Consider the following 12,824-nt stretch of genomic DNA (forward strand, 5'->3'; position numbering starts at 1 on the left):
AAAGATTTTATTTATTTGGGAGCCTGGGTGGCTCAGTGGGTTAAGCCGCTGCCTTCGGCTCGGGTCGTGGTCTCAGGGTCCTGGGATCGAGTCCCACATCGGGCTCTCTGCTCAGCAGGGAGCCTGCTTCCTCCTCTCTCTCTCTGCCTGCTTCTATGCCTACTTGTGATCTCTCTCTGTCAAATAAATAAATAAAATCTTTATTAAAAAAAAAAAAAAGATTTTATTTATTTGTTTGACAGAGAGACATAGCGACAGGGAACACAAGTAGAGCGAGTGGGAGAAGCAGGCTTCCCGCTGAGCAGGGAGTCCGATGTGGGGCTGGATCCCAGAACCCTGGGATCATGACCTGAGGCAAAGGCAGACATTTAACAAATGAGCCACCCAGGCTCATTTTATTTTTTTTTAATTTTTTTTATTTTTAAAGATTTTATTTATTTATTTGACAGACAGAGATCACAAGTAGGCAGAGAGGCAGGCAGAGAGAGAGGAGGAAGCAGGCTCCCTGCTGAGCAGAGAGCCTGATGTGGGGCTCGATCCCAGGACCCTGGGACCATGACCCGAGCTGAAGGCAGAGGCTTTAACCCACTGAGCCACCCAGGCGCCCCAAGGCTCATTTTATTTTTAAAAGATTTTATTTATTTGTTGAGGGTGGGGTGAACACAGGACCGGGGGTGGCAGGCACAGGGAGAAGCAGGCTCCCTGCTGAGCAAGAAGCCTGATGTGGGACTTGATCCCAGGACCCTGGGCTCATGACCTGAGTCAAAGGCAGATGTGTAACCCACTGAGCCACCTAGGCATCCCGGGAATTATTTTTCAAAGGAATAAAAATTGGGGGGACGCCTGGCTGGCTCAGTTGGTAGAGCATGCAACTCATGATCTTGGGGTTGTGGATTCAAGCTTCACAATGGGTGTGGCGGCTACACTTATAAATAAGTAAATAATTTATAATAAGTAAATAAGTAAATAATTTATAAATACTTATAAATAAGTAAATAAAGGATAAAATATTTTAATTCCTTCACATTCCCATAATATCACACTTATCTCTCAATTTTGTCCACTTATTTTTCAATGTTATTTATTTATTTTTAAAGCTTTTATTTACTTGAGTGTGCGTGCGCATGCACACCTGTGAGCAAAGGTGCAGGGGTGGGGAGAAGGGGGAGGGGCGGAAGGGGAGGGAAAGGGAGAGTCTGAAGCCCACTCTTTGCTCAGTGTGGAGTCCTATTTGGGGCCTTATCTCAGAACCCTAAGATCATGACCTGAGCTGAAATCAAGAGTCTGATACTTAACCAACTTGCCACGCAGGTGCTCCTTGTCTCTCAATTTTAATTTGGTCTTTATCCACATGTAAATGTCTTTATATAATTGTAGAAATGTTAATTGTAATATGCTGTAGAAAAATTTTTGGTTTACTTTTGTATTTAAAATTATCTGGTAAACATGCTAAAAGAGGACTTTTTTTTTTTGAAAGATTTTGTTTATTTGACAGAGATCACAAGTAGGCAGAGAGGCAGGCAGAGAGAGATGAGGAAGCAGGCTCCCTGTTGAGCAGAGAGCCCAATGCAGGGCTTGATCCCAGGACCCTGGGATCATGATCTGAGCTGAAGTCAGAGGCTTTAACCCACTGAGCCACCCAGGCACCCTGAAAGATGACTTTTTTTTTATGTTAAGGTAGCAATACTCACTCCTGCTAGTCTTTCTTTCTTTCTTTCTTTTTTTTTTTTTTAAGACACACTCTCTCTCTCTCTTTTTTTTTTTTTTTTACTTAAGATCTTATTTATTTTTTGACAGAGAGAAACAGCGAGAGAAGGAACACAAGCTGGGGGAGTGGGAGAGGCAGAAGCAGGCTTCCCGCCAAGCAGGGAGACTGATATGGGGCTCGATGCCAGGACACTGGGATCATGATCCGAGCCAAAAGCAGACACTTAAGGACTGAGGCATCCAGGCGCCCAAAATTCTCTTTTTTTTTTTTTTTAAGATTTTATTTATTTATTTGACAGAGAGAGATCACAAGTAGGCAGAGAGTTAGGCAGAGAGAGAAGGGGAAGCAGGCTCCCCGCTGAGCAGAGAGCCCGATGCGGGGCTCGATCCCAGGACACTGGGATCACGACCTGAGCTGAAGGCAGCGGCTTAATCCACTGAGCCACCCAGGCACCCCCAAAATTCTCTTTTGAAGTAATCTCTACAACCAGTGTGGGGCTCAAACTCATGACCCTGAGACCAAGAGTCACGTGCTCTACCAATTTAGCCAGCCAGGTGCCCTTCTTTCCTAGTCTTTTTTTCTATATGAATATTGATAGATATCTTTTATTTTTTATGAAATTTTACTTTTATTTTCATAAAATTTTGCTACAATTACCTTTTAATGATTACATAAGGCTTTTCTGTGGGACATTTAGATTACTTCCTTTTTCTGGTCATTATTCAAAATGTCCTTGATCATTTCCTGGAAATACAATTATAGGGACAAAAAGGTGAACATTTTAAAACATCTTGAGAGAGTTTTCCATGTTCTTCATGGTTCTTTGAAATAGCTAAGCAATTTCATTGCTGTTAGATTTAGTTGTTCCTCTGTTCCTCTACCGTCGAACATTGATACCAGCAATTCTTAGCAGAGGTGATTTTTGTCCCCTAGGGAACACTGAGAATACCTAGAGACACTTTCAGTTGTTAAAATTGTTGAGGGGTATTAATGGCATCTAGTGGGTAAAAGCCAGGGATTCTAAACATCCTGCAATGCACAGGACAGCTCTTACAACATAGAATTTTCTGGTCCAATAGGTCAATAGGAGAAATTTTTTTTGTTATGTATAGCACAGATAAAAATTTGTGTACCATTTTTGTACTGAAGTTATTTGAAATAAAGTTTTTAAAAAAGAATTTATTTATTTATTAGAGAGAGAGAGATCACAAGTAGGTAGAGAGGCAGCAGATCGGGGGCGGGGGGACACACAGGCTCCCCACCTAGCAGAGAGCCCGATGTGGGACTCAATTCCAGGACACCAAGACCAAGACCCGAACCGAAGGCAGAAGCTCAACCCACTGAGCCACCCAGGTGCCGAAGTTTATTGTTGTTTTTTTTTAAGATTTTATTTACTTATTTATTTATTTGAGAGTGGGCAGAATGAGAGTGAGAGAGCACAAGCAGGGGGAGTGGCAGAATCAGACTCCCCACTGAGCAGGGAGCGAGATGCCATGGAGGGAGGTCTGGATTCCAGGCCCCCGGGTTCATGACCTGAGCCAAAGGCAGATGCTTAACTAACTGAGCCACCCAGGCCCCCCTCTTGATTGTAGGTTTCTACCTTGTTTCCAAAATAGTTATGTTGCTTGATACAATTATGTATTTATTCCTCTGTAGGCTAGGGAGATTTATTTGATTTTACTAGGATGGATGAAATGTATCCACTTAGCACTTTTATATAGGCCACATCTACAGCTATTGTGCTAGAGCACAATTCTTCTGGCTTGATCTGAGAATGATTCTTAGTTTGACTTTGGAGTGACTGAAAGTGATTTCTGGTTTGACTTTTGGGCAATAAATATGTTCTGTTTTAGGAGATTTTCATTTGACTCCAAACATATTTTATTCTTTCTGTCTTTCTTGGGTTCTCATATACCACAGGTTGAAATTTCTCTTGCATAATTGAAGAGTCTTCAGTATAGATACAGGAATTCAGGAGTTAAACCAACCGATATAAGGAGAGGAGCAGCCTGGGGAGGACAAAGAAGACAAAAAGATTTGTATACTGGTCATCTGTTTTTTCCAGAAGTATTCCTTTATGATTATATAAAAGAAAAAGGGGATTTTTTAAAAAGATTTTATTAACTTGATAGAAGACAGAGCAAGAGAGGGAACACAAGCAGGGGGAGTGGGAGAGAGAGAAGCAGGCTTCCCACTGAGCAGGGAGACTGTTGGGGGGCTCAATCTCAGAACCCTGGGATTATGACCTGAGCCAAAGGCAGACGCTTAATGACTGAACCACCCAGGTGCCCCAAGAGAAAGAGGATTTATAAACTATGTAATTGAAACATCATTCTTGGGGCGCCTGGGTGGCTCAGTTGGTTAAGCATCTGCCTTCAACTCAGGTCATGATCCCAAGGTCCTAGAATGGAGCCTGACATCTTCCTTTAAAAAATATATATATATTTATTTATTCATTTGAGAGAGAGCGCTTGTGAGCAGGGGGGAGGGGCAAAGGAAGAGAGAGAAGCAGAATCCCTGCTGAGCAGGGAGCAGGACACAGGGCTCAATTCCAAGACCCTGAGACCATGATCTGAGTCGAAGGCAGATGCCAACCAACCAAGCCACCCAAGCGCCGCCAAAACTTTTCCAATACGTTTTCCCAGTATTATCCAGCCCTAAGTCAGACAATTTCAATGCTTCTCTTATTTTCAAATGAGTCTTTTCAGGAATTTTTTTTAATCTTTAAGTAATCACTACACCCAACGTGGGGCTTGAATGCACAACCCCAGGCTCAAGAGTCACATGCTGTACTGACTGAGCCAGCCAGACACCTTACAAATGACAGGTTTTTGTTTTTTTTTTTAAGATTTTATTTATTTATTTGACACACACACAGAATCACAAGTAGGCAGAGAGCCAGGCAGAGGGAGGGGGGGAAGCAGACTCCCTGTTGAGCAGAGAGCCTGATGTGGGTCTCGATCCCAGGACCCTGAGACCATGACCTGAGCCGAAGGCAGAGGCCCAACCCACTAAGGCACCCAAGGCGCCCCAAAGACAGTTTTAAAATATCAAGAAGCTATACTACTAAAATTTTCCAAGGTCTTTTGTCATTCAAATAGTTTTTTTTCTCAGGTCTCCCTTTGAGAAAGGTGGTTTTTCTTTTTGGTCTTTCATCCTGTTATTATTCTTTTTTAAGATTACATTTATTTGAGAGAGTGAGACAGAGAGAGCATGAGCAGTGGGGGCGGGGGAGAAGGACAGTGCAAGAGAGAGAAGCTGGCTCCCCATTGAGCAAGGAGCCTGAGGCAGGACCAGATCCCAGGACCCTGGTATGACCCAAGCCGAAGGCAGATACTTAACTAAGCCACCCAGGTGCCCCTTTATTATTATTATTATCATTTTTTAAAAGATTTTATTTATTTATTTGACAGAGAGAAAGATCACAAGTAGACAGAGAAGCAGGCAGAGAAAGAGGGGGAAGCAGGCTCCCTGCTGAGCAGAGAGCCCGATGCGAGGCTTGATCCCAGGACCCTGAGATCATGACCTGAGCCGAAGGCAGTGGCTTAACCCACTGAGTCACCCAGGTGCCCCCTTTATTATTATTTTTAATTAATTTTATTTTTTGAGAGAGAGTGAGAGAGTGGGGGAGAGGTGAAAGGAGAAGGAGAGAAAGAATCTTAAGCAGGTTCCATGCTAAAGGCAGAGCCCCATTCCAGGCTTGATCTCACCACCTGAATTATGATCTTAACTAAAATCAAGAGTCCGATGTTTAAATCATTGCCACACAGGCACCCTAAGATTTTATTTTATTGTATTTTTAAAAAGATTTTATTTATTTGACAGAGATCACAAGTAGGCAGAGAGGCAGGCAGAAAGAGAGAGGAGGAAGCAGGCTCCCTGCTGAGCAGAGAGCCCGATGCTGGGATCATGACCTGAGCGGAAGGCAGAGGCTTTAACCCACTGAGCCACCCAGACACTCCAAGATTTTATTATTACTTTTTAAAAGATTTTATTTATTTGACAGAGATCACAAGTAGGCAGGAAGGCAGACAGAGAGGCAGGGGAAGTAGGCTCCCCACTGAGCAGAGAGCAGGATGCAGGGCTTGATCCCAGGACCCTGGCATCATGACCCAAGCCAAAGGCAGAGGCTTAACCCACTGAGCCACCCAGTGCCCCTCCAAGATTTTATTTTATTTTTTTTTATTTAAAGATTTTATTTATTTATTTGACAGACAGAGATCACAAGTAGGCAGAAAGACAGTCAGAGATAGAGAGGGAAACAGGCTCCCTGCCGAGCAAAGAGCCCGATGTGGGGCTCGATCCCAGAACTCTGGGATCATGACCTGAGCTGCGAAGGCAGAGGCTTTAACCCACTGAGCCACCCAGGTGCCCCCCAAGATTTTATTTTTAAGTAATCGTTATACTCGATATGATAAAAAATCACATGCCCCCCCCCCAAGAAAAAAAAAGGAAAAAGAAAAGTTGCATGCTTTACTGACAGAGCCAGCCAGGCACCCCCTGAATGTTCGTTTTACTTTCAGAAAATATTAGGACTCTTTTTACTCCCTGGAAAATGGGCATGAATACTTTCCTCATACTTCGTAGCTACACCACTGCTGTTCGAAATACTCAGATCAGTGAAACTGAAACATTTGGAAAATGCATTAAGACACAGACGGTAGAACAGTGCAGAATTTTGTGCAAAACTGCATTAAAGTTCATCCTATGGATGGCAGTCTTCAGAGACAAGGATTTTTCTTCCCTTGCTTCACAATCTGTACTTCAAAAGAACGAACTATTGGTGTGACAGGATTTTCCTAATCACTCCAAGTCCTCTTTTTCTACCCATTCAAATACGCTGTTCAGAAGAACCTCGGGGAAGGGAGCGTTTTGAAATTGTTTTGTTTTCAGATCAAATTTCTTCTCTAAATAAAAGCAGCTGCTACATTTTCAGACAGTATTTCCTAAGACTTATTATCTTCAATTCGTTAAAAAACTTATTTGCTAACTTAGAAAGTCCTGTTCTCTTCCCTGTGTATTTGCAAATATGGCATTTACGAAATAAATCACTCCTTTAAGTCACTGGAGCACTTCTGAGCTTTCCATAACAAGGTCTGGGATTCCCTGATTTGAGTCCTCTTTTCTGCTCTGCTTTGGTGAGACAACAAACTAGTATTTGTATTTAATTAAGCTAGCCCAGCTGTCTCGATTTCACAGTTGTTTCAGCCGCTTTAATTTTGTCTGCGTGCCTTACGAGCGTTTTGGGGGTGGGAGTGGGCGGCATCCGCCTTCGTACCCAAGCCCAGTGCACCGACGGGGACTGGGCAAGGACTGGACACTGTTCAGAGAAGCAGCTGCGACAACCTTAACTTGCAGACCCAACAGAGGCGAGCACAGCCAGAGTCGACAGATAGCACGGGCTCGCTCACCGCGGCTTCAGGCCCTGGGCTCACCCCAGAGCAGCCGCCCCAGTCCGCGCACGCGCAGCCGCACTGCCGCGGCTCCCGCCCTCTCCGGGGGCCTTTTCCCGGCACGGCGCGGGGCTGTCCGCAGCGGCGCCTGAGCGAGCTGAAGGGTTACTGTGTGGGCCGGTTGCTCTGGCTCTGTTCTCCTTGTCGCGTTGTCGCCGGCCAGGAAGGAGGGACATGTGTAGAGTGTCGCGGAGGGAAGATCGTGGCCGAGAGGAGAGGCCCCTGCGGCGTTGGGCGCTTGGACCCGCAGGCAGTGCACGAGGCGCTCGCCAGGGGGGGGTCCTCTCTCTCAGGCGGCTGTGAGCGGGAGGCCTGAGCCGGGAGCGTCCGCGGCCGCGCTAGTTCCAGGGGGCTGAGGCGAGGCGCTATGGAGGAGCTCGACGGCGAGCCGACCGTCACTGTAAGGGCGCCCGCCAACAGTCTTGCCTTTGCGGTCCGAGGATTGTGTCTGCTTTGTCACTGTAGGCTTGTCTACCTCCCGCGAGGCTCCTGGCCTCCTCCCTCAGCTCAGTAGCCGCAGTTCGGAGGTCCCATTAGCTAGGTGCTCGTGTTCGGGTCGCAGTGGTCGCTTGGTGTCTACTCTTTCTTTGTATCCTCAGAAACGCCTGGCTCGGAGGCCTCACTCCATCCCTCACCCTCTCTTGTCTTCCCGACTTTCCCATCCCACTTCCGTCGCTTCTCCCGTTGGACTAGTGCTCTAGTGAGCGGGCTCCAACCCAGCCGAGGTCGAAGGGGCTTTTATCTTCCGCAGAACTAAGCTTCACATGGCAACACCATGGGCTTGGCTTCTGCTGCTTCTTGTGCCGTGCTGGCCCAGGATTTGCTAGAAGTATTTGTTCCCGGAGACTTTTTGTACCTACTGCCCTGCTTGCTTTCAGTTCTGTCTGGACTTTGAAGAGAGTGCCAAATGTGAACGATCTGTGATGTTCGAAAATAGATTCCTGGCGTATAGATAGGAGATACCTACCGACCCTCCCCTTGGAACCCTCTCTTTTTCTCTATCTCCTCCCTTTTCAAATGCAAGAACCAGCCCCCTCTCCCTCGGGAAAGCCTTCCCTTACCTTGCTGGCTAGGGCAAATATTTCTGTCCATTATTGGCTTGGTCTGCACCTCTTTGCTCTTGGTAAGTGGGAAGCTTCGCTGAACTGCAGGTTGCCTGATCTTGGATTTATTGCTTTTGAGAAGGTTGAGATGCCTGCAGTTTTCTGCTAAAGCCAACAGATGGAAAAGCAGTGCCTGACAAAACCAAAGATGGGGTCATTTCAAAGCTAACTGGACAAAAGGAGGCATGAGATTGTAAATAGCAGTTAATGTTACTCTATAAAACTTACTATTGTAGCGTGTTAAAATTTTAAGACCCATATAAATTACTTTAAATGTTATATATCAAGGCTCGGTGGGAAGAAAAATTAGAATATCAGAATCACTGTAACTTTTTCAGACATCATCTTGCCTTTCCCTCCTCCTCTTATATCAGAGTCTTTTGATGGGGGCCCCTTTCTAGTAACCTGCACAACCCTGAGGAGTCACTACTTTGATACTGAGCCTTGCTTTTACAAATTGAATGAAGATGAGCCAAGCATATTTTTAACACCAGCAGTGGTAATGGACTTGTCATAGCTCAGCTACACGCTGGTGTTGAGGAGACCAGGAAGGAAATTGATTGACCTTGTTGACACAGCCTTACAGAGAGGTGTTTTCTTTCTTTCTTTTTTTAAAAAGATTTTATTTTTTTATTTGACAGAAAGATACACAGTGCTAGAGGGAATACAAGCAGGGGGTGTGGGAAAGGGAGAAGCAGGCTTCCCACAGAGCAGGGAGCCTGATGGGGGGCTCGATCCCAGGACCCTGGGATCATGACCTGAGCTGAAGGCAGACGCTAACAACTGAGCCACCCAGGCGCCCCTAGCATTTTCCATTTTCCCACTTTTCTTACTGCCTGTTTGTTTAAGATTTTATTTATCTGTTTGACAGGGAGAGAGCACAAGTAGGCAGAGAGGCAGGCAGAGAGAGAGGAGGAAGCAGGCTCCATGCTGAGCAGAGAGCCCGATGCAGGACTCCATCCCAAGACCCTGAGATCATGACCCAAGCCGAAGGCAGAGGCTTAACCCACTGAGCTACCTGGCGCCCACTGCCTGTTTTTTTTTTTTTTTAAATTGGACTTCCTCAGTAGACTGCTAGCTTTTGGAGGGTAGTAACTGTAGTATACAGTGTTGTATTTCTAGAATACAGTACAGATAACGACTTATTAGACATTGCTTAGTTGTTAAATGACAGCATTAGCCCTTCCTCAGAACTAACTGCACTTGTCCTTTTTTTCCTTTTTTAAAAGATTTTATTCATTTATTTGACACAGAGAGAGAGAGATATCACAAGTAGGCACAGAGGCAGGCAGAGAGAGGGGAGGGCGGGGAGCAGGCTCCCTGCTGAGCAGAGAGCCTGATGCAGGACTCTTTATTTTTTATTTATTTATTTATTTATTTATTTATTTTTAAAGATTTTATTCATTTATTTGACAGACAGAAATCACAAGTAGGCAGAGAGAGAGAGGAGGAAGAAGGCTCCCTGCTGAGCAGAGAGCCCAATGCGGGGCTTGATCCCAGAACCCTGGGATCATGACCTGAGCCGAAGGCAGAGGCTTTAACCCACTGAGCCACCCAGGCGCCCCCTGCACTTGTCTTTAGACCAGATTATTGCCAGCCACATTTCTTCTCTGCCAAAAAATACTTATGGCGTGCCATCTTTGTGCCAGGGTCTCTTCTAAGCAGTGAATGAGAATCCCGGAATCTCCTGCCCTTGGGAGCTTTTTTTTTTTTTTTTTTAAAGATTTTATTTATTTATTTGACAGAGAGAAATCACAAGTAGATGGAGAGGCAGGCAGAGAGAGAGAGAGAGGGAAGCAGGCTCCCCGCTGAGCAGGGAGCCCGATGTGGGACTCGATCTCAGGACTCTGAGATCATGACCTGAGCCGAAGGCAGCGGCTTCACCCACTGAGCCACCCAGGCGCCCCCTTGGGAGCTTTTTTAATCTTTAAAATTTTATTTATTTATTAATTTATGGGGGGGGGGAGAGAAGAAGAAAGAAAGAGAAAGAGCAGCAGGTAAAGAAGCAGACTTCCCGAGCAGGAGGCCAGATGCAGGACTCAGACTCCATCCCAGCACTCCGATAAACTGAGCCACCCAGGTGTCCCGTCTTGTGAGGTTTTATCCATTTATAGGGCAAGGTAATAACCATGTAGGATAGTCATTTGAGAGTTGATGGTGGCTTGGGTTAGACTGGTAGACATGGTAAGTGGTTGGATTTAGGCTTATTTAAGAGTAGGACAGGATTTACTGATAGGACAAAGGTGGTAAGGGAAAGTGAAGAATCAAAGATTACTCATAACATTTGAGGAAGGCTTTGTCCTAGTGGCAGAATGGAATGAGACTTGGAGGTGAGCATCAAGAGTTTTTTTTTAGTTCTGATGTTATGAATATAGCTCTAGAGGTTAAGTAACCTATAAAGGTGTGAATTAGGTAGTTGGATATATGAGGCTGAGGCTCAAAGGGGTTGATCTGAGTTGGAGAGAAGAATTGAGTCTTTATCAAAGGGATGGCACAGGGGCACCTGGGTGGCTCAGTCGGTTGAAGCCTCTGACTTCGGTTCGGGTCATGATCCTGGGGTCCTGGGATGGAGTTCCGCATCCGGCTGTCTGCCCAGCAGGGAGCCTGCTTCCCCTGCAACCCTGCTTGCCTCTCTGCCTACTTGTGATCTGTCTCTGTCAAATAAATAAATAAAATCTTTAAAAAAAGAGAGAGAGAGATGGCACAGAAGCCATGGTATTGGAGGGCTCCTTTTAGTAAGTAACAAACAGTTCAGTTTCTTTTTATTTTTAAATATTTATTTATTCTTGAGGAATTTATTCCCTCTGAATAGAGGGAGATGCAGGTTCCTGTTTCTGAACCTGATGCGGGACTCAATCCAGGACCCTGGGGATCACAACCTGAGCTGAAGGCAGAGGCTTAACCAACTGAGCCAACTAGGCGCCCCAAACAGTTCAATTTCTTTTCTCTTTTTTAAAAAATTCCCTTTTTCTGAACTGTAGAACGTTAAATTACAATATAGCAGTTGATTAAGGATAGCTCTCCATTTTGTCAACACTTGCAAAGTGGCAGGCTGGGTTGAGGTGCTCAGGAAAGCTTACTTGCTTATTCAGGGTCTTAACAGACTGGGCTGATTTCAACCACACTTAGCTGTATTCATAGATTAGTGCCTAACTTTCATGACCACTTATTTCTAGGGCTCTGCTTGCAAAGCATTTGAAAACAAACCCTTTAGGGGCACCTGGGTGGCTCAGCGGGTTAAAGCCTCTGCCTTCAGCCCAGGTCATGATCCCAGGGTCCTGGGATCGAGCCCCACATTGGGCTCTCTGCTCAGTGCAGAGCCTGCTTCTCTCTCTCTCTCTCTCTCTCTCTGCCTGCCTCTCTGCCCACTTGTGTTTTCTGTCAAATAAATAAATAAAATCTTTTAAAAAAAAGAAAAAAGAAAACAAAGCCTTTAGTAAAAGTAAGTGTCTGTGCCTTTTTTTTTTTTTTTAAACTAGTTGATTCCAGGAGTGAATTCAAAGAAGAAGCAAATGTGTTTTGATTGGGGTCCAGGGGAGATGCTGGTGTGTGAAACCTCCTTCAACAAAAAAGGTAGGTTTTTGTTTTTTTCTTCTAGGTTATCCATCTTGGCATATTTGTTTTATTCTCAGATTTAACTAACTAAAGCAAGAATCAGTTGAACTTAACTTTGTACCACTTTCATTTTTAAACCGTTACCTATTTAATATTTTCATTAATTTATGGGATCTGGAACATGTTGAGTACAGGAAAAAAAATTAGTAATGTTTGTGGTGTTCCTTTATATTTAAAAATTTCAAGTTTTTTCCCCTTGTCCAGAATGACTAAATTCCCTTCACAGCAGCCCCCTTTCCATGAAACCGTGGAACAGTTTCCGCATAGTCCTCATAGTCCTTGCTTTTTTTTTTTTTTTTAAAGATTTTATTTATTTCTTTAACAGATAGAGATCACAAGTAGGCAGAGAGGCAGGAAGAGAGAGAGGAAGGGAAGCAGGCCCCCTGCTGAGCAGAGAGCCCGATGCGGGACTCGATCCCAGGACCCTGAGATCATGACCTGAGCGGAAGGCAGCGGCTCAACCCACTGAGCCACCCAGGTGCCCTAGTCCTTGCTTTTGTAGTATTTTAAACTTGATGAATTCTGTTAGCTGTTGATATAAAGCACAGAAGATCTGGAGAGTGAAATGACTCTTCCTTTTTCTCTAAGCTCCTTCAGATTTTGGACATGGATCTTTTCTTTCTGTTACAGACTCTTCTACTAGCAAGAGAAAGCTAAATTTTCATATTTGATTTTGCTTTCTCCATTTCAAGAGAAGTCTCTGGAAATGTTGGAAGAGATTTTCTTGCAAATATTTGACAGGTTCTTTATCCAAATGTGGAGGCTTTCCTCTTCTATAAGGAGGGAATTAATCTAATGGAAGTCTTAGAATTTTGGCAAATCATGTGGTATGCAGTTCCTGCATTTTGAAGTGATGTAGTTAAAAAAATTATTTTTCAGTATAGTTTTTCTTAATTTTTCATTAACAGTTCTCCGTAATGTTGCCAAATGTTTATGGCATATTTT

At 44.5% G+C, this 12,824-nt stretch overlaps 1 protein-coding gene across 2 annotated transcripts in view; it reads left to right on the forward strand.

Moving 5' to 3' along the window:
* Positions 1 to 7,206: 7,206 nt before the first annotated feature.
* Positions 7,207 to 12,824, forward strand: part of NUP85 (nucleoporin 85) — a 31,739-nt gene continuing 26,121 nt past the window's right edge. Inside the window, exons 1-2 of one of the 2 annotated variants that reach the window (XM_082705234.1) lie at positions 7,207 to 7,561; positions 11,744 to 11,837. In XM_082705234.1, coding sequence (XP_082561360.1) covers positions 7,529 to 7,561; positions 11,744 to 11,837 — 127 coding nt within the window. In that variant the 5' untranslated portion in view covers positions 7,207 to 7,528. The remainder of the gene's footprint in view (positions 7,562 to 11,743; positions 11,838 to 12,824) is intronic. The other variant, XM_082705235.1, reaches the window with a different exon arrangement.

Source organism: Mustela nivalis (genome assembly GCF_964662115.1).
Source record: "Mustela nivalis genome assembly, chromosome: 17".
NCBI classification, from domain to species: domain Eukaryota; kingdom Metazoa; phylum Chordata; class Mammalia; order Carnivora; family Mustelidae; genus Mustela; species Mustela nivalis.